General features: G+C 42.4%; 3 protein-coding genes across 3 annotated transcripts in view; 1 reads left to right on the forward strand and 2 right to left on the reverse strand.

Annotated features, from left to right (window-relative positions):
- The window catches only part of Radx (RPA1 related single stranded DNA binding protein, X-linked), a 68,800-nt gene extending 66,438 nt beyond the window's left edge, over nt 1–2,362 (reverse strand). Inside the window, exon 1 of the mRNA XM_048428502.3 lies at nt 1,720–2,362. Coding sequence (XP_048284459.1) covers nt 1,720–2,362 — 643 coding nt within the window. The remainder of the gene's footprint in view (nt 1–1,719) is intronic.
- Nucleotides 2,363–2,570: 208 nt separating this feature from the next.
- Nucleotides 2,571–24,922, forward strand: part of LOC125415785 (uncharacterized) — a 29,188-nt gene continuing 6,836 nt past the window's right edge. The window contains exons 1-3 of the mRNA XM_087902777.1: nt 2,571–2,765; nt 3,366–3,426; nt 3,945–4,099. Of these exons, the coding sequence (XP_087758903.1) occupies nt 2,571–2,765; nt 3,366–3,426; nt 3,945–4,033 (345 nt within the window). The 3' untranslated portion in view covers nt 4,034–4,099. The remainder of the gene's footprint in view (nt 2,766–3,365; nt 3,427–3,944; nt 4,100–24,922) is intronic.
- LOC148117293 (histone H2A-Bbd type 2/3-like) lies at nt 14,477–15,314 on the reverse strand. Its single transcript, XM_087902831.1, has one exon. It carries the CDS (start codon nt 15,136–15,138, stop codon nt 14,668–14,670), a length of 471 nt encoding a protein of 156 aa, XP_087758957.1. The 5' UTR covers nt 15,139–15,314; the 3' UTR covers nt 14,477–14,667.

The following is a 24,922-nucleotide window of genomic DNA, read 5'->3' on the forward strand; positions in this document are numbered from 1 at the left end:
ATTTATAGAAATACCCCAGAGGTACCTGAAATGCATTATGTGAAAATATCACATAATTAATTTTATGTTTTCAAAAATGTACACCAAATTCTTAAGCTTGCAATTTTGATAAGAATGGTGAAAGCATACACAGGGCAAAGAAGAATTTCACTGCATTCCAAAGTTTATGATTTAGAATTTCAAACATACAGCAAACCTGAAGTCCTGATTTTACTCACTTCCTAGATTTTACTACCATGGTTTTAATAGACTTGGACCTCTTGATTTTAACACAGTATGTTTTAAAATACACAGTTTAAATTTTTTAACACGTGGACATTGCTTTTTTAAATAAAATATCACTTTGATATCTACTGGATATGACTACCTTAAGAACTGAAATCAAATATACTTTATTATTTATGGATATAATATATAATTATTAGCCCTCTTTAAATTCTGAATCAATTGTCCTCTTACAAATTAAATTCTAAAATTATAAATGAACATTTATACCATAACTACTTTGCTTTTATGTCTTAGTTACCTAAGCAATCACAGACTACAAATTTCTATTAATATTTTCTTTTCTCAAGTAGATATGACTATAAATGTTCATTTCTGAGCCAATTAGCTTCTAATGTTCAAATTTGTTACTATTGCTTGCCATAATAAAATGCCCCATAACAAAAGGGAATAGGGCTGAGTAAAGTGACTCACTGGTACCATGCTTGCTTAGCATGCAGGAAATCCTGGTTGGATCCTCAGGTATAATCAAGTACTCCTGGTAATCCCAGAATTTGGGAGACAGAGCAGGAGGAACAGGAGATTTGGGTTAGCCTGGATATATTAGACTCTGCCTCCACAAACAAAAAATATCTAAAACCAGTAAATATAAAAGATTATGGACTTTTAATTTTTTGCCTCTACCCATTCTCTTATATGTTTAGCCTGTAGTGTCATCATCTGCCTTAACTTTAGGTGCTAATACAAAAAGATTTTAAAAGAGCGTTTATTGAAGACAAACTACCATTTTCAGGGTAACTTCCTATTTCTGATACAGGAAATATGAAGTTCCTGTATCAAGAGAAAGGATCATTTGAAGCCTTTCTAAAATCATCACACCTTCTAAGTAATATTTGTATGACTTTGACATTCAGTGACATAAACATGGTGTCCTACTTAATGTAAATTATCACATCACAGAACATCTCCTTTGAACAAATGTTCAATGTTAAAATATACAATGCTGCATGGTTTTTATGCAAAATCCAAGTCAATACACTCTTCAACTTATATATTTTTCACAGCTGAAATGGGACTGCAACTAAGATTAATTACAACCAAATATAAATATTGAACATAGAAGAAGTACTGAGAAGCACGTCCTCAATCTTTCTGCCAAACTACATTTAAACCACACTCAGGTATTCCAAGAACAGCACTCTGCAAGCAAACCAAGAGGAACAACAGGCAGCATGAAGTTAAGACTGTTTATCCCTCTTTGCTTAGAATGAACATTTTCTTTTCTTGTTAGCACGAGCTTCCAAACACTTAACTGTTTTTGTTGTTGCTCTTTGTTTTTGAGACGTGGTGCTTCTCTGGGTCTGAGTTCACCCTGGAATTTGTTCTCAATTCCCTTACCTCAGCCTCCCCAACCGGGGAGTCTTCTGGAGGTAGACCACCACGCCAGGCTCCGAACATTTTTAAAAACCTGCCCCGTTTCCTCCGATTACTTACTGTTAAAATTGAATTCCTCAGGTTGCTTGTTGGTCTTCCAGATATCTCCGTAGGGATCCTCGTTGTTCCACAGGGCCAGGTAGTGACTCCTGCTGCCTCTCAGGGGCCTCTCTGGCTTTTCCTCCTGCTCTCTGTTTCTAAATGGAGTTTCTACAGAAACGACATCTAGGGTCTCCCCACAGTGGACCTTATCTATGCACAGGATTCCCTGGCCCAATCTTTTCTCGTTGTAAAGACACGAAACTCTGAAAATTCTCATTTCTATGCCAACTTTTAGAATATTCTGATAAACGAGAAAGTTTAAGCTGGGGTCTAAGAAACACTTCTCCTGGTACACCCCGTCCGAGATCGTCACATCATAGCAGTAAAGCGGAAGCTTGGGCACTGTGTCCCGTGGCTCATCCTCTAACAGGTATCTTTGGACGGCCAGTACAGAGACAGGCACCACTTCGGAAAGGGTGACACACTGTTTAGGGGAGCCGGTTATTTGCTCAATAACCTTTTGGATCCAGGAACTGTGCCTTTGGCTACCAGCCCTTCGAATCACTCCTCCTGGAACCCCAACCTGATTTCTTTCGGGGTGCTGCCAGTAGAGGCCAGCGTGGGAGGGTCCAGCCTCAGGCTGACCGGACTCACCAGACATTACGAGATAACCGCGAACTCTTCCCACTCTGAAAAGCTTATTTGCCCCGTCCAAAGACCAGAGAAAAGCCGCGCACTCCTAACCGAAGCGCCAAGCCGTCGGCGTGGATTGGTCTGGTCCCGCCCAGGAGCGAGATTCAGAAGATTCCACGCCTGCGCATCAGCTTTCCCGCCTGGGTTTGGAGCCCCTAGTTTGAGACTTTGAGACAATGTTTCTAAAGAGAGCACGAGAGAAGTACGTGGCCTGCCTTGGTTCGTCGGACTCCCCCAGCCCATCGAGTTCCATCGGTGGGGAGGGGCGGCAGAAGACTGGGAGGAAAGAAGCCTGGTTGTCAAGGTTTCTAAAGTACAGCAGCGGCGGTGAGGAGCAAGGAGCGCGGCTGATTCCCGTGAAAGCAGAGCAGGTGAGGAGGAGCAAGGAGCGCTGCTGGTTCCCCGTGAAAGCAGAGCGTCGGGAGGTAGCTGGAGGTGGGGGGTTGGGAGGCTGAAGGGGTAGGGGGTTGGGGAGGGTGCGGGGGTGGAGAGAGTGGAGGAGTGGGGGGATGGGGAGTGGGGAGATAGAGGTGGATGTAGGAAGTGGCAAACGTGAGGCTCTAGTAGTCCTAAAACAGGGACTTGGGCCCGCAAAAGAACGTAATTTATCATGTTCATGTATATTTACGAACTTAGTGCTTTGTAGTTAAGAAATAGTTTCTTAAATTTAAACACATTAAATTAGTAAATATACCGAACATGTTAATTTTGGTCTCCATAGTATGATCATAATCAGATAATGTATGCACAGCCTTCAGGGAAGTTGCTGGCACAAAAGACTAAAGTAAAAAATTAGCTGCTATTGTTATTAGTATTATCATAATTCTCTAGAGTAGCTCCCTGAGTGCAAGGTGGGTGAATTAGTAAGTGCAGATGAAAATTTAAGAATGTAGATTTGGCTTGCTAAAGATCTACCTTCAGATTATACTTTTTTGTTGTTTGTAACATCCTGTGCCTTGCTTTCTACTTAGGTGAGCTGTAGGGTTACTTTTTCCTGGGGAGATGACACCGGTGACACCAAAGGGACTGATGGTAAGCCAAAGAAAAGATTCCCATCCAAGTCCATGCTATCAGTCAAATGCAATGAATTGTCGGGGCCTTCTTATAGACACATGGGTAACCCCAAAACAGTTCCATTGTGGAAAAAGCACAATCTTCCAAAACTTTCTGTGGAACTGGAACAAGGTAATGTGCAGTGAAGGTGGGAGGCAGGTGGGAGGGAGGACGTGCCTACTGAGAGTCCAGTGACACCCTCACCCACTTCTCCTGTGTGGGCACAGCAAGCCTGACCTGAGGATCTATTGGGGGGGTCATAATGCTCTGTCCTAAAGACAGAGGGAGCCATGCCATGTTCAGAGGACCGTGTTCTATACTGTGAGTCTTATGCAGCTCCGATGGGGCCTCCCTCACTAGTGTCAGAAAGATCTCTGCTGCCCCCAAACCAATGTGGGATGAGGGAGGTCCTCCTGCTGCCCATGCTGGGTCTGACAATATCCTGCTGAGCTAGGTCTTGGGGAAAATATGAAACTGGAAATTTACTTCTATTGCAGGGCAGAGCCTGGTCCTGTGCCTGTCGTTCTGTGATGGCTGTTCCTGCCCAGTGGTCAGGCCTTCAAAACTAGAGCAACACTGGCCTTAGAGAAGGTTCCAAAATTCCAAACCCCTGAAACAGCCTTTGTGAGACCTCTGGGCCTTTTTGTATAAAGTAAGTTTATGGACCTCAAATTTACCTTATTGCCTGTCTGGGAAGCCCCCTGTACATGCTTTAGAACTGAGGATCACCATGGGAGTCCCTGGCAATGCTTGTGACTGAAGGCAGGGGAACACCTGAGCCTCCCACATACTGCCTTTTCCTGTTCTTCACTCCTAAGTTAGACTTTTTAAAATGCATCTTTAAAAATATAATACCTAGTGCAACATACTGAAAGGAAGCACAGTTTTAAAAACTGTATTTCTTAAATACAAAGCATATTTCAAAGATAATTATAAAGTGTGTATATTGAGCAGAATAATGTTGCATGATTAATAGAAACCCAGAGACAGATACTGGGGTTCAATCTGAAGGTCAGAAAAGCCACTGACCTTGACCTCAGTTCGAAATGGCGATCCTGCCTCCAGGAATCCTCAGATTGAGACTATTACTGAGATCTGTCTCCTCCCATCTTATACTCCTATCTAGGGCTGGCATTAAAGGCTTGTACCACTATCACCCAGTTTCTATGCCAAACTAGTGTGGCTAGTGGGATTAAAGGGATGTGTTATCACTGCCTGGTCTATAAAGCTGACCAGTGGGAGTGTTTTACTCTCTAATCTTCAGGCAAACTTTATTAAAAAATGCAAATGAAATATCACTACAGAATAGGCAGAATTAAACATACACTATTTTTTAAGTGTATTGTCTGCTATCATATACAACATATATTAACTTTTTAAATAACATATCTTTTTTAAGTTTTTTGTTTCCCATTTTTTAATTTTATTTTTTAAAACAATCTTTGTAAATTTTACATTACCAATCCCAATACCTTTCCCTCCTCACTTCCTACTACCCCCACCTTCTCCCCACCCCACCCCCCATCCACTTCTCAGCAAGGGTGAAGCCTCCAATGGGGAGACAACAAAGTCTGGCACATCACTTTGAAGCAGGAACAAGGCCCGCCCCCACACCTGTATCAAGGCAGAGTAAGGTGTCCCTCCATAGGGAATGGGCTCGAATAAGACAATTCAAGAACTAGAGATAAATTCTACCAGTGGCCCCACAAACTGCCCAAGCCACACAACTGACAGCCACATTCAAAGTGCCTAGTTTGGTCCTTTGCAGGCTCCCTAGCATGTCAATCCAGGGAGTGAACTCCCACTAGCTCAGGTCAACTGTTTTTGTGGGTATCCCCAGCAGTGCCAGTTATGTTTTGGAAGTAAATGGCATCTGATTTTACGATTGGCTTCTTGGGTTCTCTGTCAGTTCCCCAAAGTGAATGTTACCTTACTTATTTCAGAAGAAATAAATAACGGTGGGATCCATTTTTCTGTGCATGCTTTCATTCATTCATGAGAGCACAGAGCCAACTCCATTGCAAATGGGCCTTTACAGGAAAATCAACCCAACATGTTTACTCAGACTTCCTGAGCACAACTCATATTTTCGTGTTCAGATGCACTAAACTGTTAACACGAGGTAGATCTTAATGTGTTGGGTTTGAGCTTGCAGTGTCCCAAAGACATTCAGACTCATTTCGAGGCTGTATTCAACACTATCTGAAAGATACCTGCCATTACCTTTGGTCAAAAACATTTTATCAATGATTATCTGTATAAATATTTGCAGTTTCAATGTTTTAAATGGGTGTTTCTGTTGCAAGGTGAGAGCTGCTTGTTTGTCCCGGCCGCCCAGCTAGCTTAGCCCCAAAATAACCAGACAGAATTATATTTATTAAATTACTACTTGGCCTGTTAACTCTAGCCTCTTATTGGCTAACTGTCACATATTGATTCAACCCATTTCTATTAATCTGTATATAACCACGTGGTAGTGGCTTACCCGCAAGAATCTTACCGGCTGTTCATCTCAGGCAGAGGATCAATGTGGCTTCTCCCTGACTCTGTCTCCTTTCTCCCAGCATTCAGTTCTGTTTTCTCAGCCTACCTAAGTTTTGCGCTTTCAGGCCAACCGAGTTTCTCAAATTAAAACAATGAAAGCAATCTATAGACAAAAGGAACTCCAACACCATGTTTCTAGGACCAATTTTATAGTGATTCTATTATTATTATTCTATTATTCTATTATACAGCTTGACTGTGGACATGTACACATAATGCATCTGACTCTGAAAATTAGAGAGTTATCCTTTTTGCCCTATGCTGTTTTAGGAAGCCTCCAAAACCTTTTTTTTATTCCATTAGAAGTTGTCTCATAAGTTATCTGTAATATGTTCTTTATTCATATTCTTTTTGTAGCTTATTATTAGAAAGAAAATCCGTATCAAAAGAATGGTTGCCATATTTCCCCATACTTCTGTTTCATGTGTCTGTTTTACTATTCTATTATTTGAATATATTTCAACTGACATATACATGTGAAATTATCGGTAGTTTTACAAATGAGTGCTCTTCAAGGGGTTCTCACCACCTCTGTAAATATCTGCAGACTGCATATATACCCCGCCCTCAGGCTTCCACCTTTCACTTCTTTCTAAATATGCTATCTTCCAGAACCACCATCCCTGATAGTCATCTCCTCTAGTTTCCAGTCTTTTCCATTTTTCCTTTTTCTCCACATTTGAAAGATAAGATGTAGTGTTTGTGTTTCCATGCCTGGCTTTTATTTCTCTCTCTCAGTGCCTACAGTTGGACCCATTTTCTTTTTTTTTTAAAGTTTATTAAATTATGAAAGTTTTCATTTCCGCCCCTCCTCCCAACACCCTCCCACTCCCCTCTCCCCCTCCTCCTCCCCCTTCATCCCTAAGAGCAGTCAGGGCTTCCAGCCCTGTGGGAAGTTCAAGTTCCTCCCCACTCCTTCCAGGTCCCTGAAGGTGAGTATCCGAACAGACTGGATCCCAAAAATCCAGTATATGCAGAGGAAACAAGTCCCAGTGTCATTGTCAATGGCTTTTCAGAAAGACTCCCGGCCAGCCACATTCAGAGATCTGGCCACATTCAGAAAATCTGGTTGGATCACATGCTCGTTCAGGCCCAGTCCAACTGGCCTTGGTAAACTCTCATTAGATCAGTCCCCTTGTATCAGTGGGTGATCGCACCCCTCCCGGTCCTGAGTTTTTTTCATGTTCTTCCTTTTTCTGCCCCTCATTTGGACCATGGGGGGCTCAGTCCGGTGCTCCAATGTGGGTCTCCATCTGTATCGCCATCCATCGTCAGATGAAGGATCTATGATGATAAGCAAAATCTTCATCAGTATGGTTATGGGCCAAGGCCAGTTCAGGCACCCTCTCCTCTGTCTAGAGAACAGTCTGGGGATCTCTCCTTGGACCTGGGATCCCATTTATAATCAAGTCTCCTGTAAACCCTAAAATGACTCCCTTAGTTGAGGTATATACTTCCCTGATCCCATATCCATCCTTCCTCCCTCCCCCCATCCCAGTCCACCTAGCTTTCCCCATTCCTCCCCTACTCCCTTCTCTCTAACCCTCTCCCCTTCCAACAACCCTCCCACCCCCCCATGCACCCGAGGTTACCTGGGACTCTCGTCTATTTCCAATCTCCAGGCAGATAGCTACATGATTTTCAGCAGGTTCACCTTCTTATTTAGCTTCTCTAGGATCACGAATAATAGGCTCAAAGACCTTTAATTATGGTTAGAATCCACATATGAGTGAATACATACCATATTCCTCTTTTTGGGTCTGGCTTACCTCACTCAGTAAGGCGTTTTCTATTTCCATCCATTTGCATGCAGAATTCAAGATGTCATTGTTTTTTACCGCTGAGTAGAACTCTAATGTGTATATGTTCCACACCTTTATTAACCATTCTTCTATTGAGGGGCACCTAGGCTGTTTCCAGGTTCTGGCTATGACAAATAGTGCTGCTATGAACATAGCTGAACAAATGCTTTTGTAGTATGTTAGGGCATCTCTTGGGTATATTCCCAAGAGTGGAATTGCTGGGTCCTGAGGGAGGTTGACTCCCAGTTTCCTGAGAAACCGCCACACTGATTTCCACAGTGGCTGCACAAGTTTGCATTCCCACCAACAATGGATGAGTGTTCCCCTCACTCCACATCCTCTCCAGCATAGGCTATCATTGGTGTTTTTGAGTTTGGCTATTCTGACAGGTGTAAGATGATATCTCAAAGTTGTTTTGATTTGCATTTCCCTGATCGCTAAGGAGGTTGAGCATGACCTTAAGTGCCTTTTGGCCATTTGGAGTTCATCTGTTGTGAATTCTCTCTTCAGTTCAGTACCCCATTTTTTAATTGGGTTAATTAGAGTTTTAGTGTCTAGTTTCTTGAGTTCTTTGTATATTTTGGAGATCAGGCCTTTGTCTGATGAGGGATTTGTGAAGATCTTCTCACAGTCGGAAGGTAGCCTTTTGGTCTTACTGACAGTGTCCTTTGCTTTACAGAAGCTTCTCAGTTTCAGGAGGTCCCATTTATTCATTGATTCTCTTATTGTCTGTGCTACTGGGGTTCTGCTTAGGAAGTGGCCTCCTGTGCCTATATCTTGTAGACTACTTCCCACTTTCTCTTCTATCAGGTTCAAAGTGGTCAGATTAATGTTGATGTCTTTAATCCATTTGGACCTGAGTTTTGTACATGGTGATAGGTATGGATCTATTTTCATTCTTCTACAGGTTGACATCCAGTTATGCCAGCACCATTTGTTAAAGATGCTTTCCTTCTTCCATTGTATGCCTTTAGCTCCCTTGTCAAATATCAGGTGTTCATATGTTTGTGGGTTAATACCCGGGTCTTCTATTCGATCCCATAGGTCGACTTCTCTGTTGTTATGCCAATACCAAGCTGTTTTCAATACTGTTGCTCTGTAATAGAGTTTGAAGTCAGGGATGGTAATGCCTCCAGAAGTTCCTTTATTGTATAAGATTGTTTTGGCTATCCTGGGTTTTTTGTTTTTCCATATAAAATTGATTATTGTTCTCTCAAGGTCTGTGAAGAAGTTTGATGGAATTTTGATGGGAATTGCATTGAATCTATAGATTGCTTTTGGTAGAATATCCATTTTTACTATGTTGATTCTCCCAATCCAAGAACAGGGGAGGTTTTTCCATTTTCTGGTATCCTCCTCAATTTCTTTCTTCAAGGACTTAAAGTTCTTGTCAAATAGGTCTTTCACTTCCTTGGTTAGAGTTACCCCAAGATATTTTATGCTATTTGTGGCTATCATGAAAGGTGATGTTTCTCTGATTTCCCTCTCTGCTTCTTTATCCTTTGTGTATAGGAGGGCAACCGATTTTTTGGAGTTCATCTTGTATCCTGCCACATTACTAAAGGTGTTTATCAACTGTAGGAGTTCTTTGGTAGAGTTTTTGGGGTCGCTGATGTACACTATCATATCGTCTGCAAATAACGAAAGTTTAACTTCATCTTTTCCAATTCGAATCCCCTTGATACCCTTATGTTGTCTTATTGCTATTGCTAGGACTTCAAGCACTATATTGAAGAGGTATGGAGAGAGTGGACAGCCTTGTCGTGTTCCTGATTTTAGTGGAATGGCTTTGAGCTTCTCTCCGTTCAATTTGATGTTAGCTGTCGGCTTGCTGTATATTGCTTTTATTATATTTAGGAATGATCCTCGTATACCCAATCTCTCCAACACCTTTATCATAAAGGGGTGTTGAATTTTGTCAAATGCTTTTTCAGCATCCAATGAAATGATCATATGGTTTTTTTCTTTCAATTTATTTATATGATGGATTACATTGATAGATTTGCATATGTTGAACCAGCCCTGCATCTCTGGGATGAAGCCCACTTGATCATAATGGATAATTTTTCTAATGTATTCTTGGATTCGGTTTGCCAGTATTTTATTGAGTATTTTGGCGTCAATGTTCATGAGTTGGATTGGTCTGTAATTCTCTTGCTTGGTTGTGTCTTTGTGTGGTTTTGGAATCAGGGTAACTGTAGCTTCATAAAAAGAGTTTGGCAATGATTCTTCTGTTTCTATATTGTGAAATGCATTAAGGAGTATAGGTATTAGCTCTTCCTGGAAGTTCTGGTAGAATTCTGCATTGAAACCATCTGGATCTGGGCTTTTTTTGGTGGGGAGGTTTTTGATAACAGCTTCTAATTCTTCGCGACTAACAGGTCTATTTAGATTGTTCTCTTGCTCTTGATTTAACTTTGGTAAATGGTATTTATCTAAAAACCAATCCATTTCTTTTACATTTTCCAACTTTGTGGCATATAAACTCTCGTAGTAAGATCTAATGATTCTCTGAATTTCCACTGTGTCTGTTGTTATGTCCCCCTTTTCATTTCTGATCTTATTAATTTGAGTGTTCTCTCTCTGACGTTTGATTAGTTTGGCTAGGGGTTTGTCAATCTTGTTGATTTTCTCCAAGAACCAACTTTTTGTTTCGTTGATTTTTTGGATTGTTTTCTGTGTTTCTATTTTGTTGATTTCAGCCCTCAGTTTGATTATTTCCAATCTATTACTCCTCCTGGGAGAATCTGCTTCTTTTTTTTCCAGAGCTTTTAGGTGTGCTGTTAAGTCTCCAATATATGCTTTCTCCGTTTTCTTTAATTGGGCACTTAGCGCTATGAACTTTCCTCTTAGAACTGCCCTCATTGTGTCCCATAGGTTTGAGTATGTTGTGTCTTTATTTTCATTAAATTCAAGGAAGACTTTAATTTCTTTCTTTATTTCTTCCTTGACCCAAGGATGATTCAGTAGTTGACTGTTCAACTTCCACACATTTGTAGGCTTTCTGGAATTCGAATTGTTATTGAGTTCTAACTTTATTCCGTGGTGATCCGACAAGACACAGGTGATTACTAATATTTTTTTGTATCTGTGTAAGTTTGCTTTGTTACTGAGTATGTGGTCAATTTTCGAGAAGGTTCCATGAGCTGCAGAGAAAAAGGTATATTCTTTCCTTTTTGGGTAGAATGTTCTATAGATATCTGTTAAGTCCATTTGATTCATTACCTCTAACAATTCTCTTATTTTTTTTCTGTTTGATTGATCTGTCCATTGGTGAGAGAGGTGTGTTGAAGTCTCCTACTATTAGTGTGTGTGGTTTGATGACTGCCTTGAGTTCTAAAAGTTTTTCTTTTACATAAGTGGGTGCTTTTATATTAGGGGCGTAGATATTCAGGATTGAGACTTTCTCCTGATTAATTGTTCCTGTTAAGAGTATGAAATGTCCATCTCCATCTCTTCTGATTGATTTTAGTTTGAAGTCAATTTTGTTAGATATTAGAATGGCCACACCAGCTTGTTTCTTAGGTTCGTTTGCTTGGAAAACCTTTTCCCAACCCTTTACTCTGAGGAGATGTCTATCTCTGTGGTTGAGGTGTGTTTCTTATAAACAGCAGAATGTTGCAGAATGTTGGATCCTGTTTTCTTATCCAGTCTCTAAGTCTGTGCCTTTTTATAGGTAAGTTGAGACCATTAATATTAAGTGATATTAATGACCAGTGGTTGTTGATTCCGTTTATTATTTGTGTGTGTGTGTGTGTGTGTGTGTGTGTGTGTGTGTGTGTAGTATCGTTTGTTTGTTTCTCTTCTTTGAGTTGTGGTTGTGAAGGGTCGCTAGATGTCTGGGTTATTGTAGGCAGTGATGGCAATGTTGGATTCCTTGGGTTGCGATTTTCCTTCTATTACTTTCTGTAGGGCTGGATTTGTGGCTACGAATTGTTTAAATTTATTTTTATCCTGGAATATTTTGTTTTCTCCGTTGATAGTGAATGATAGCTTGGTTGGGTATAGTAGTCTGGGTTTGCATCCATGGTTTCTTAGTTTCTGCAGTACCTCTATCCAGGATCTTCTGGCTTTCATGGTTTCCATAGAGAAGTCTGGTATAAGCCTGATAGGTTTACCTTTATAAGTCACTTGACCTTTTTCCTTTGCAGCTCTTAATATTCTTTCTTTAATCTGGATGTTTCGTGTTTTGATTATTATATGGCGAGGGGACATTTTTTTTGATCCAGTCTATTTGGCGTTCTGTATGCTTCTTGAACCTTCATAGGAATATCGTTCTTTAGATTGGGAAAGTTTTCTTCTATAATTTTGTTAAATATATTTTCTGGGCCTTTGATCTGCAGTTCTTCTCCTTCTTCAATCCCTATTATTCTTAGATTTGGTTTTTTTTATTGTGTCCCAGATTTCCTGAATGTTTTCTGAAGAGAATTTGTTGGATATGCCGTTTTCTTTGACCAGAGCATTTATTTTCTCTATGGTATCTTCAGAATCTGAGATTCGTTCTTCTATCTCTTGTATTCTATTGGTTATGCTTGATTCTGTAGTCTCTGCTCGTTTACCTAGGTTTTCCATATCCAGCCGGTTCTCGTTTTGTGTTTTCTTCATTGCCTCCATTTCAGTTTTCAATTCTTGGACTGTTTCCTTTACTTGTTTGATTGTTTTTTCTTGGTTTCTCAGGGTATCATTCACGGATTTACTTATTTCTTCAAACTTTTTGTTATATTTCTGATCCATTTCTATACTCATTTCTTCAAACTTTTTGTTATACTTCTCAACCAATTCCTTAAGGGAGTTATTCATATCCTGTTTAAGGGACTCTATTGCTTTCATAATGGCACTTTTTTCCACTTCATCTGGGTTAGAGTGTTCAAATCCTTCTGTTGTAGGGTCGTTGGGATCTGGTGTTTTCATGTTGTTTTTCAGATTGTTGGAGGAGGTCGTGCCTTGGCGTCTGCCCATCTCTTCGTTCAAATGCTCTCTATTGGAACTTCTGGTAGCGGGTCAGGTTCCCTTGTTGGGCAGGGAGTTCACTGATAGAATGCCTACCTTCCCTCAGGCAGGTTATTGAAGCACAGGCACTCCCTCTTTCCAGGATGCGCCTAGAGAGCAGGCCCAGTGTGCAAGGCAGCTGAGCTGGGGAAATTTTATGGCCCCAGTGGGAGGGGAGAAATATAGAAATTTGTACCTGGATGGATGCTGGGATGGCAGGCTGGAGAGCTTAGCAGGGTGGAACCACCACTGCAGGTTGACCTGGGAGTCTATGGGGTCGGGAGAAGTTCAAGCTCCTCCTCGCCGGGCCCCTGCCGCTGGCCTGTAGCAAACTCGCCCCTCTGATGGCCCTCTGGATGGAAGCTGGGATGGCTGGCAGAGGCGCTAGCAGGGTGGAGCCAGCAGAGCAGGCCGACCCATTTTCTTACACATGGAAGAATGTCATTCACTTTATAACCTTGGAGAGGTTTCAACTATGTATGCATTGATGTATTGTTTTTTGCCTTCATGAGTAGTCCACTTATATCATTCATTGGTGCTTTTCTCTGTCACCTCTAGTGAATGATCCTATGTTGTTGTTAGTTTCCATTGTGGCAGGGGAGAACAAGACAGAGTTTGGTGAGTTTGCAGGAAACTGGACAGTTGGAAGTGGTGGTGTCAATGCTTAGACTGAGGTGGACAGGACTGAGCCACTTTAAGTTACGGCCTCTGCTGAATTTGGGAGGAGCGGGCAAACGCTGCGAAGGAATGGGCAACTGCAGCTGTTTGAAGCCTTAAGTGGGAGGTGGCATTCTTGCCTACAACATACAGAGAAGATCCCCACTCCAGTCAGAGTCACCCGGATGATGTTTCTGATTATGTCAGACCACCAGCCCTATATGCAAATGATAGCAAGTGGATGAAACCAGCTGCCAACCACACATACTATAGGTATGGCTGGAGTAGCCACATGTCTGGAGGCAGGGCAAGCCAAGTGTCTGACCAGGGTGCAAATAACAGGATGTGGGGTTGAGCTTAGATTCGGGGATATAGGCTCATGTACAAGCCCTTGACCCAGGGAAGGCAAAGCCATAGATGCTGGGGCAGTACACACACTGGCGGGCTAGGTTACATATTCACATCCATTGCCAGGCGAAACTCCTGGTAGATCTTCCAAGAACTAATAATAAATAATATACTTCCATGAACCTAGTTGCCTCGTGCCAGTATTCTTGTCCACATCTGCATCCTGAATCGAAAGTCTGCCTTTGGATGTGGGCCCCTCTGCCCTGTGGTTTTCTATGAAAAGGCCATCATTCTGATGCAGTTATTCAGGCTGATCCACACTGCTTCAGGACCAAGTTGTGTACCCCTCCCTACCCAGGTTCTCCTTGTCTCCCTCTGGAGCAGCAGCTCCCCCACCATCCCTGCCTGCCTTCCACACCAGCACCCCAAACACCACAGTGTTCTGTGACTAGGCCCAGCTCACCCTCCTCCCCCACTTTACACCCCTGCCTCATGCCCAAAGTAAAACATGGGAAACCAGGCTGTGGATCCCTGGCAACCCCAGCAATCACTCCCACCCCCTGTGCTCCTTCAGCTAGGCACACCCCCTGTGTTCCTTAAGTAGGCCCACCTAACCTTCTGCCCCCACTGCCTCCCTCACACCCACCTCCACCCCTATCCCATGCCCAAAGAAAAATTCAGGGAAGCAATTCTATGCAATGCTCTAACAAAAACTTTAATGAGAACACAACAGAGTGGCGAGGCTTGTCAGCCAAACAGGGCTGGCCATGGGAAATGTTGGGCAGGATGAACTAACTGATGCTCGATGAATAAACGGGGCAGAAAGTCCATCAGAAACCCAGAGCCAGGCAGCCAGCCATCCAGGAGCAGGTAGGAGCCATCATTGACGTCGACGACTACTACGACGAGGACCAGGTTGAGGCGGAGCCACACGAGAGATGGTGGTGAACTGGAACAGTTCGCTGAGGAGCGTGTTGTTGTAGACAGTGAAGTCCAACAGCTCCGGGGTGATGAACATCTCGGCACCTCGGCGTTGGGCCTCGTTGCTTGCCAGCTCCAGCACTCTGCAGATCAGGAACTCCAGGATGGCGGTCAGCAAGATGGGCGCTGTTTCGCTCAGTCGCGAGGTGTGGCCGGCCTCCCGAAGAAGGTGTTCCACCAGACTCACAGCCAGTGTCAGCCTGGCTCTGGCGGAGATTGCAAGGCGGCGAGTCGACCCGCGACGAGACGACCCCTGACGAGACGAGGACCCCTGACGAGACGAGGGCCCCTGACGAGACGAGGACCCCTGACGAGACGAGGACCCTTGACGAGACGACCCTTGGCGGCTGCTCTGCCTGGTCTGGGGCATGGTGGCCTCGAGGTGTGCCCCCAGGGGCTGGCTCGGCTCTACCTGGCTGCTCCCTGCTGGCCTGCTGGACTCTGGGCCTCCACCCTGATCCCAATGGCCGCCTCTGCGCCTCCCTGTGTGTCAAGGGGCCCCTCACGGTGGGTCGCAGCCCACTCTGTCACACTTCCGCTCTCACTGATGACGTGTCACGTGTGGGATGACTCCCAGCCAGCCCTCGCTAGGGGCGCTGTTGCCACCTTGACACCCCGGGGTGCCTTCTAGGAAAGACAAAGACGTCTGTGGTGCTATCGAGAACAAGTCCTTCACAGTCCTTGGCTTCTAAGGTGCTGTCACCAAGCCTACCCATTAAGTACGAGCTGTCTGTCCCTCTCCTGCCTCGCCTGTCCCCCTCCCTGTGCCACCAGGGCCCCAGGCACCACTGTAAACCTGAGGGTTTTCCCTTTTCCTGCTGGACATTCAAGCTCAGAGCTCCAGGCAGCTGGAGCAAATCCAGAGCTACAGCTTTCCTGGTCCCTGGAACTTCTTAGCCATTTCTCTGCTTCTGCCATGTGTGTCCGCTCATGTCTGAGTTGGGCAGGTCCTGTGGGTGGGATCATTTGGCAAACACTGACCTCTTGTGTATCTGCCCGTTTACTTAGAATCCTGGGTACATGATGCTTCATGCCCAGTATATAGTTCCTTGTGTCTCACATCACCTATTGAAGGGTTGAACCAGTGTTCCCCCATTCCTTCTCACACCGAATATTAGTCCACTGTATGCACCAATCATTTTATTCATTTCTTCATATTATCGGAAGATTCTCCGCTGGCAGGTCCCTCAATAAACACACAGAAACTGTTTAATTTGTAATACTCTTTGTCCAAAAGCTTCAGTGTATCCCTAGTTAGTTCTTACATCTTGTGTTTCTATATAGCTATTATTTTTTCTATTATTATTATTTTATATTTTTTATATTTATTATTTTATATTTCACCATGAGGCTTGTGACCTACCAGCAATGTTACCTGGCAGCTCATGTCTTTCTCCTCTGGCAGCCACATGGCTTCTCTCAACTCTGCCTTCTTTCTCCCAGCATTCAGTTTAGTTTTTCCTCATAGCTCTACTCTGCCCTATCACATGCCGAAGCAGCTTCTTTATTCATTAACCAATAAATCAACACACATACCGAAGGACTTTCCACATCATCTTCTTATGCTGATTGGGACTTGGGTGTCCTCCAACTTTTACAAACAACGTGACCATTTCCCAGTCTTCATAAGTGAAAAGAAAAAAAAACCAAGAGCTTGATATCTATCATGTTTTCAAATTTTCAAATGAATATTTTCAGAAAAAGTATTTCATTAGGAAAAGTTGTGTGAGTGGGATTGTCCAGTAGGGACCAAACATAAGAAAGCACGGATGCCTGGTTATGTCCATCAGAGAGACCTGTGAACCCAGAGGGTGGGAGGAAAGGAAGAATGTAACAAAGGAAACTTTCACAAAGCTGGAGAAATGAGATGGATGTCTGGATATTTAAACATTGAGAAGGGGAAGATCTGGTCGTGTTTTGGAGAGAGAGAAGGCATACATATCAGGCCTTCCAGTCCCATTTATTCCCACATCTCTTTGCATATGCCCTCTGCTCTTGTAAACTCATCCCTAAAACAAAATAAAATAAATGAGTGAGATCTCCATCCCTGCCCTGGCTAGCCCACCCAGTGCAGCAGACAGCAAGGAGCAGGTCCAGTTCTGCTCTCACTCCTTCAGGTTGGCTCACCTGTACCCACACCTCCAGGGCCAGTTCTACTCAGAGTGTTGCAGTTGGTGAGGGGCAGGGCAAGCACTCCCACTCTCATGCCTCCGTGGCCAGGTGTAGTGCCAATTCTAATTGGTCTCAATAATAAAAACTCAGAGTCAGGAATTAGGGGGTGAAAGCTGAAAGATCAGAGAAGCAGAGAAGCCAGCCACTAGAGTTCTTACTTCTCCAAATGTTCAGACTGAATAGGCAAGATCCTGTCTCCAAAATCCCTCTGACTTAGTAGATTTAGGATCTTGTTTTAAAAAGAAAATGGAGTTACAGAAATGTGGTAATGCATGTTAGAATAGAAAACAAATTAGCTGTTACCTTTTGGACTCACCAAAGTTGGATAATGGAGTATTTTCTCTAAATTTGTCAAATGCTAATGACTAGACTTCGTTAATATAATTATTGCCTGAATATATTGTATACCCTTAATTATACAATATATGGTTATTGTACTTGTGATTTTCTTATATTAATTATAATCTTAAATTTTAGAAAAAAGGGGAAATGTGGTGATATTTTGCTTTTGATCTAACAAATAAAAAGCTTGCCTGAAGATCAGAGTGCAGAGATAAGCCACTACATAGCCATAGAGGACAGGTAGTGGTGGCACACATTTTTAACCCCAGCACTCAATAGACAGAGTCAGAAAGATCTCTGTGAGTTCAAGTCCACCCCTGGTAACACTAGATTGAGCCAGTGTCAAAGAGAAATAGAGTTGGAGATCTGAACAGACCTTGGACATCAGGCATGAAGATACAGACTTTGGAGTTTGTCCAACTGGTTTTTAGGCTTTCTTTGGTCCCCTATCTCCTCACTATGCTTTCTTCCTGATATTTTGGACCTGTAATATATATTCTGTGCCGTTAAATGTTAAATCTGGTTATTTTATTTTATTTTATTTTATTTTATTTGATACTTGAGGTAAGAGATTGCATGAATCTCGGGAGAGAATTTGAATTTTGGACATGTAAACATTGTTGAGACTGTGATAGACTTCAGAGACTTTTGGAGTTAGACAAAATGCATTTTGTATTATGATATTTTTGCCAGTTTATGGGGGCCAGGGACTAGACTTGGTAGTTTTTTTTTCGATTTGTTTATTCAAGTATGCGAAAACACCCTTTCCACTTCCTCCCCTCCTTCCAATACCCTCCCGCTCCCCCCAATCCTCCCACTCCCTCTCCTCCTCCCTCACCATTCCCAAGAGCAGTCAGGGTTTCCTGCCCGTGGGAAATCCAAGATCCTCCCCCCTCCCTCCAGGTCCAGGAAGGTGAGCATCCAAACAGGCCAGGATCCCAACAAACTAGTCCATGCAGACGAAACAAGACCCAGTGCCATTGTCAATGGCTTCTCATTCTTCATTTGGACCTTGGGGGCTCAGTCAGCCCCCATGTCAGCCACGTTCAGAGAATCCGGTTTGATCACATGCTCGTTCAGTCCCAGTCCAGCTGGCCTTGGTGAGCTCCCAACCGACCAGTCCCCTTGTATCAGTGGGTGAACACACCCCTTGCGGTCCCGACCTCCAGTGCTCCAATGTGGGTCTCTGTCTCTATCTCCATCCATCGTCGGATGAAGGCCCCCTCTTATTTTGCTTTCCTTGCTCACGATCTCCCTCCCTCTGTTTCTCATTTGGACCTAGGGAGCCAAGTCCAGTGTTCCAATATGTGTCTCTGTCTCTATCTCCATCCATCGCCATATGAAGGTTCTGTGGTGACATGCAAAATATTCATATGTATGGTTATGGGCCAAGGCCAGTTCAGGCACCCTCTCCTCTGCTGCCTAGAGTATCATCTGGGGACCTCTCCTTGGACCTGGGAACCCCTCCAGAATCAAGTCTCTTGCAAACCCTAAAATGACTCCCGTAGTTATGATATAAACTTCCCTGCTCCCATAACCATTCTTCCTCCCTCCCCCCTCCCATTCCCCCAAGCCTTCCCCAGACCTACCCCTCTCCCTAACCAACTCCCCTTACATCCACACACCACACCCCCATGCACCCAAGTTTTGCCTGGCAATCTTTTCTACTTCCAATATCCATGAGGATAACTACATGATTTTCTTCAGGTTCGCCTTCTTATCTAGCTTCTCGAGGATCACAAATTAAAGACTCAAAGAACTTTAAGTATTACTAGAATCCACTTATGAGTGAGTACATACCATATTCCTCTTTTTGGGTCTGGGCTACCTCACTCAGTAAAGCGTGTTCTATTTCCATCCATTTGCATGCAGAATTCAAGATGTCATTGTTTTGTACTGCTGAGTAAAAACTCCAATGTGTATATGTTCCACACCTTCTTTACCATTCTTCTATTGAGGGGCACCTAGGTTGTTCTCAGGTTCTGGCTATTACAAATAGTGCTGCTATGAACATAGTTGAACAAATACTTTTGTAGTATGATAGGGCATCTCTTGGGTATATTCACAAGAGTGGAATTAGTGGGTCATGAGGGAGGTTGACTCCCAGTTTCCTGAGAAACCGCCACACTGATTTCCACAGTGGCTGCACAAGTTTGCATTCCCACCAATAATGGATGAGTGTTCCCCTCACTCCACATCCTATCCAGCATAGGCTATCATTGGTGTTTTTGAGTTTAGCTATTCTGACAGGTTTAAGATGGTATCTCAAAGTGGTTTTGATTTGCATTTCCCTGATCGCTAAGGAGGTTGAGCATGTCCTTAAGTGTCTTCTGGCCATTTGAAGTTCATCTGTTGTGAATTCTCTCTTCAGTTCAGTACCCCATTTTTTAATTGGGTTAATTAGAGTTTTAGTGTCTAGTTTCTTGAGTTCTTTGTATATTTTGGAGATCAGACCTTTGTCTGATGAGGAGTTGGTGAAGATCTTCTCCCAGTCAGAAGGTAGACTTTTTGTCTTACTGACAGTGTCCTTTGCTTTACAGAAGCTTCTCAGTTTCAGGAGGTCCCATTTATTCATTGATTCTCTTATTGTCTGTGCTACTGGGGTTCTGCTTAGGAAGTGGCCTCCTGTGCCTATATCTTGTAGACTCCTTCCAACTTTCTCTTCTATCAGGTTCAAAGTGGACAGATTAATGTTGATGTCTTTAATCCATTTGGACTTGAGGTTTTTGCATGGTGATAGATATGGATCTACTTTCATTCTTCTACAGGTTGACATCCAGTTATGCCAGCACCTTTTGTTAAAGATGCTTTCCTTCTTCCATTGTATGCCTTTAGCTCCCTTGTCGAAAATTAGGTGTTCATAGGTTTGTGGGTTAATATCCGGGTCTTCTATTCAATTCCATAGGTCTACTTCTCTGTTCTTATGCCAATACCAAGCTGTTTTCAATACTGTAGCTCTGTAATAGAGTTTGAAGTCAGGGATGGTAATGCCTCCAGAAGTTTCTTTATTGTATAAGATTGTTTTGGCTATCCTGGGTTTTTTGTTTTGCCATATAAACTTGATTATTATTCTCACAAGGTCTGTGAAGAAGTTTGATGGGATTTTGATGGGGATTGCATTGAATCTATAGATTGCTTTTGGTAGAATTGCCATTTTTACTATGTTGATTCTCCCAATCCAAGAGCAGGGGAGGTTTTTCCATTTTCTGGTATCCTCCTCAATTTCTTTCTTCAAAGACTTAAAGTTCTTGTCAAATAGGTCTTTCACTTCCTTGGTAAGAGTAACCCCAAGGTATTTTATGCTATTTGTGGCTATCGTGAAAGGTGATGTTTCTCTGATTTCCCTCTCTGCTTCTTTATCCTTTCTGTATAGGAAGGCAACTGATTTTTTGGAGTTGATCTTGTATCCTGCCACATTACTAAAGGTGTTTATCAGCTGTAGGAGTTCTTTGGTAGAGTTTTTGGGGTCGCTTATGTACACTATCATATCGTCTGCAAATAACGAAAGTTTAACTTCATCCTTTCCAATTCGAATCCCCTTGATCTCCTTATGTTGTCTTATTGCTATTGCTAGAACTTCAAGCACTATATTGAAGAGGTATGGAGAGAGTGGACAGCCTTGTAGTGTTCCTGATTTTAGTGGAAAGGCTTTGAGTTTCTCTCCATTCAATTTGATGTTAGCTGTCGGCTTGCTGTATATTGCTTTTATTATATTTAGGTATGATCCTTGTATCCCCAGTCTCTCCAACACCTTTATCATAAATGGGTGTTGAATTTTGTCAAATGCTTTTTCAGCATCCAATGAAATGATCATATGGTTTTTTTCTTTCAGTTTATTTATATGATGGATTACATTGATAGATTTGTGTATGTTGAACCAGCCCTGCATCTCTGGGATGAAGCCTACTTGATCATAATGGATAGTTTTTCTAATGTGTTCTTGGATTCGGTTTGCCAGTATTTTATTGAGAATTTTCGCGTCGATGTTCATGAGTGAGATTGGCCTTAATTCTGTTTCTTGGTTATGTCTTTATGTGGTTTTGGTATCAGGGTAACTGTAGCTTCATAAAAGGAGTTTGGCAATGACTCTTTTGTTTCTATTTTGTGGAATACATTAAGGAGTATAGGTATTAGCTCTTCCTGGAAGTTCTGGTAGAATTCTGCATTGAAACCATCTGGTCCTGGGCTTTTTTTGGTAGGGAGATTTTTGATAACAGCTTCTAATTCTTCGCGACTAACAGGTCTATTTAGATTGTTCACCTGTTCTTGTTTCAACTTTGGTATATGGTACTTATCTAAAAAAATGTCCATTTCTTTTACATTTTCCAACTTTGTGGCATATAAACTTTTGTAGTAAGATCTAATGATTCTCTGAATTTCCTCTGTGTCTGTGGTTATGTCCCCCTTTTCTTTTCTGATCTTATTAATTTGCATGTTTTCTCTCTGCCATTTGATTAGTTTGGATAGGGGTTTGTCGATCATGTTGATTTTCTCCAAGAACCAGCTTTTTGTTTCATTGATTCTTTGGATTGTTTTCTGTGTTTCTATTTTGTTGATTTCAGCCCTCAGTTTGATTATTTCCAGTCTTCTACTCCTCCTGGGTGAATCATCTTCTTTTTTTCTAGAGCTTTCAAGTGTGCTGTTAAGTCTCCAATGTGTGCTTTCTCCGTTTTCTTTAATTGGGCACTTAGTGCTATGAACTTTTCTCTTAGCACTTCTTTCATAGTGTCCCATAGGTTTGAGTATGTTGTGTCTTTATTTTCATTAAATTCAAGGAAGACGTTAATTTCTTTATTTATTTCTTCCTTGACCCAGGGGTGATTTAATAGTTGACAGCTCATCTTCCATGAGTTTGTTGGCTTCCTGGGGGTAGCATTGTTGTTGAATTCTAACTTTAGTCCATGGTGATCTGAGAAGACACAGGTGGTTACTAATATTTTTTTGTAACTGTGGAAGTTTGCTTTCTTACCAAGTATGTGGTTAATTTTTAAGAAGGTTCCATGGGCTGCAGAGAAGAAGGTATATTCTTTCCTATTTGGTTGGAAAGTTCTATAGATATCCGTTAAGTCCATTTGATTCAAAACCTCCAATAATTCTCTTATTTCTCTGTTGGGTTTTCTGTCTGATTGATCTGTCCATTGGTGAGAGAGGTGTGTTGAAGTCTCCTACTATTAGTGTGTGTGGTTTGATGACTCCCTTGAGTTCTAGAAGAGTTTCTTTTACATATGTGGGTGCCTTTATATTAGGGGCATAGATATTCAGGAATGAGACTTTCTCCTGATGAGTTGTTCCTGTTATGAATATGAAATGTCCATCTCTATGTCTTCTGATAGATTTTAGTTTGAAGTCAATTTTGTTAGCTATTAGAATGGCCACACCTGCTTGTTTCTTAGGTCCGTTTGCTTGGAAAACCTTTTCCCAGCCCTTTACTCTGAGTAGATGTCTGTCTTTGTGGCTGAGGTGTGTTTCTTGTAAACAGCAGAATGTTGGATCCTGTTTTCGTATCCAATCTCCAAGTTTGTGCCTTTTTATAGGTGAATTGAGTCCATTGATATTAAGTGATATTAATGATCAGTGGTTGTTGACTCCGGTTACTTTATTTAGTTTTTTTTTTGGGGGGGTAGTAGAGTGTATGTTTTTCCCTTCTTTGAGTTGTGCTTGTGAAGGGTCGCTAGATGTCTGAGTTATTGTAGGCGGTGTTGTGATTGTTGGATTCCTTGGGTTGTGATTTGTTTTCTAATACTTTTTGTAAGACGGGATTTGTAGCTACATATTGTTTAAATTTGTTTTTATCCTGGAATATTTTGTTTTCTCTGTTGATAGTGAACGAAAGCTTGGCTGGGTATAGTAATCTGGGCTTGTATCCATGGTCCCTTAGTTTCTGTAGTACCTCTATCCAGGACCTTCTGGCTTTCATGGTTTCCATAGAGAAGTCTGGTGTAAGTCTGATAGGTTTACCTTTATAAGTTACTTGACCTTTTTCCTTTGAAGCTCTTAATATTCTTTCTTTAATCTGAATGCTTTGTGTTTTGATTATTATATGGTGAGGGGACTTTTTTTTTTGATCCAGCCTATTCGGTGTTCTGTATGCTTCTTGAACCTTCATAGGGATATCGTTCTTTAGGTTGGGGAAGTTTTCTTCTATAATTTTGTTGAATATATTTTCTGGACCTTTGATCTGCAATTCTTCTCCTTCTTCTACCCCAATTATTCTTAGATTTGGTTTTTTTTATTGTGTCCCACATTTCCTGAATGTTTTGTGATGAAAATTTGTTGGATTTGCTGTTTTCTTTGCTCAGAGTGTTTAATTTCTCTATGATGTCTTCAGAGTCTGAGATTCTTTCTTCTATCTCTTGTATTCTGTTGGTTATGCTTGTTTCTGAAGTCTCTGTTCGTTTACCTAGATTTTCCATAGCCAGCCGGCCCTCGGTTTGTGATTTCTTCATTGACTCCATTTCAGTTTTCAAATCTTGAACTGTTTCCATTACCTGTTTGATTGTTTTTTCTTGATTTCCCAGAATTTCATTTACGGATTTACTCATTTCTTCAAACTTTTTGGTATATTTCTCTTCCATTTCTTTACTCATTTCCTCAATCTTTTTATTATATTTATCTTCCATTTCTTTATGGCAGATTTTCACCTCCTGTTAAAGTTCCTCTATTATTTTCATAAAGAAGTGCTTAGAGTCGATTTCTTCTATTTCTTCTGGAGTAGGGTGTTCAATTCTTCTTGTTTCGTGATCCCTGGATTCTGGAGATGTCATGTTGCCTTTCAGGTTGTTGGAGGAATTCTTGCATTGGTGCCTGCCCATCTCCTCCTCTCTGGATGAAACGCCTCAGCACTCTCTGGATAGAACTCCTCAGCACTGAAGCAGGGATAGCTCTGTGGATAGAACTCCTCAGCACTGCAGCAGGGATAGCTGGTGTTTCCAGGACCCAGAAGACAAAAGGGCAGCGGCAGTGGGGTCAGGGATGGGTCCTGTGGAACACTGAAGCCCCTGCCTCAGAAGCTGAGGGGGGAGGGGCTGCTCTCCCCTTGTGGGACAGACCGCCCTGGCGAGCACCCACTCACCTCTCTGGATAGAACTCCTCAGCTCTGCATCAGGGATAGCTGGTGTTTCCAGGACCCAAGAGACAAAAGGGCAGCAGCAGTGGAGGCAGAGAGGGGTCCCCTGGAACACCAAAGCCCCTGCCTCAGAAGCTGAGGGGGGAGGGGCTGCGCTCTCCTCGGGGACAGACTGCCCTGGCGAGTACCCACTCACCTCTCTGGCTAGACTTGGTAGTTTTAATATGAATGTCCCTCATTGTCTCATAGGGTATATCATTATTAGAAAGTATAGCTTAATTGGAGTGGGTATGGCCTTGTTGGAGCACATGTGTCACTGTGGAGGGGCCTTTGAGATTGCTTATGCTCAGGATGCCATCCAGCGACTCATCTCAGTGAGCTCTTCTAGATGTAGAACTCAGAGGAAACTGCAACAGAGGTGTTCTGAAATCTTGGCTCATCAGAGCCTTTCACTGCCATTAGAGATTTTTTTCAAGGGATTTTCTTCTATCACACCTGATTTTTCTTATTCCAGAATGAATCTACACCCTGTAATTTCCCATGGAAACCAAAGCATGCCCTCTTCTCCAAAGTA

The sequence above is a fragment of the Myodes glareolus genome, chromosome X, assembly GCF_982192425.1.
Source record: "Myodes glareolus chromosome X, mMyoGla1.1, whole genome shotgun sequence".
Classification (NCBI taxonomy): Eukaryota; Metazoa; Chordata; class Mammalia; order Rodentia; family Cricetidae; genus Myodes; species Myodes glareolus.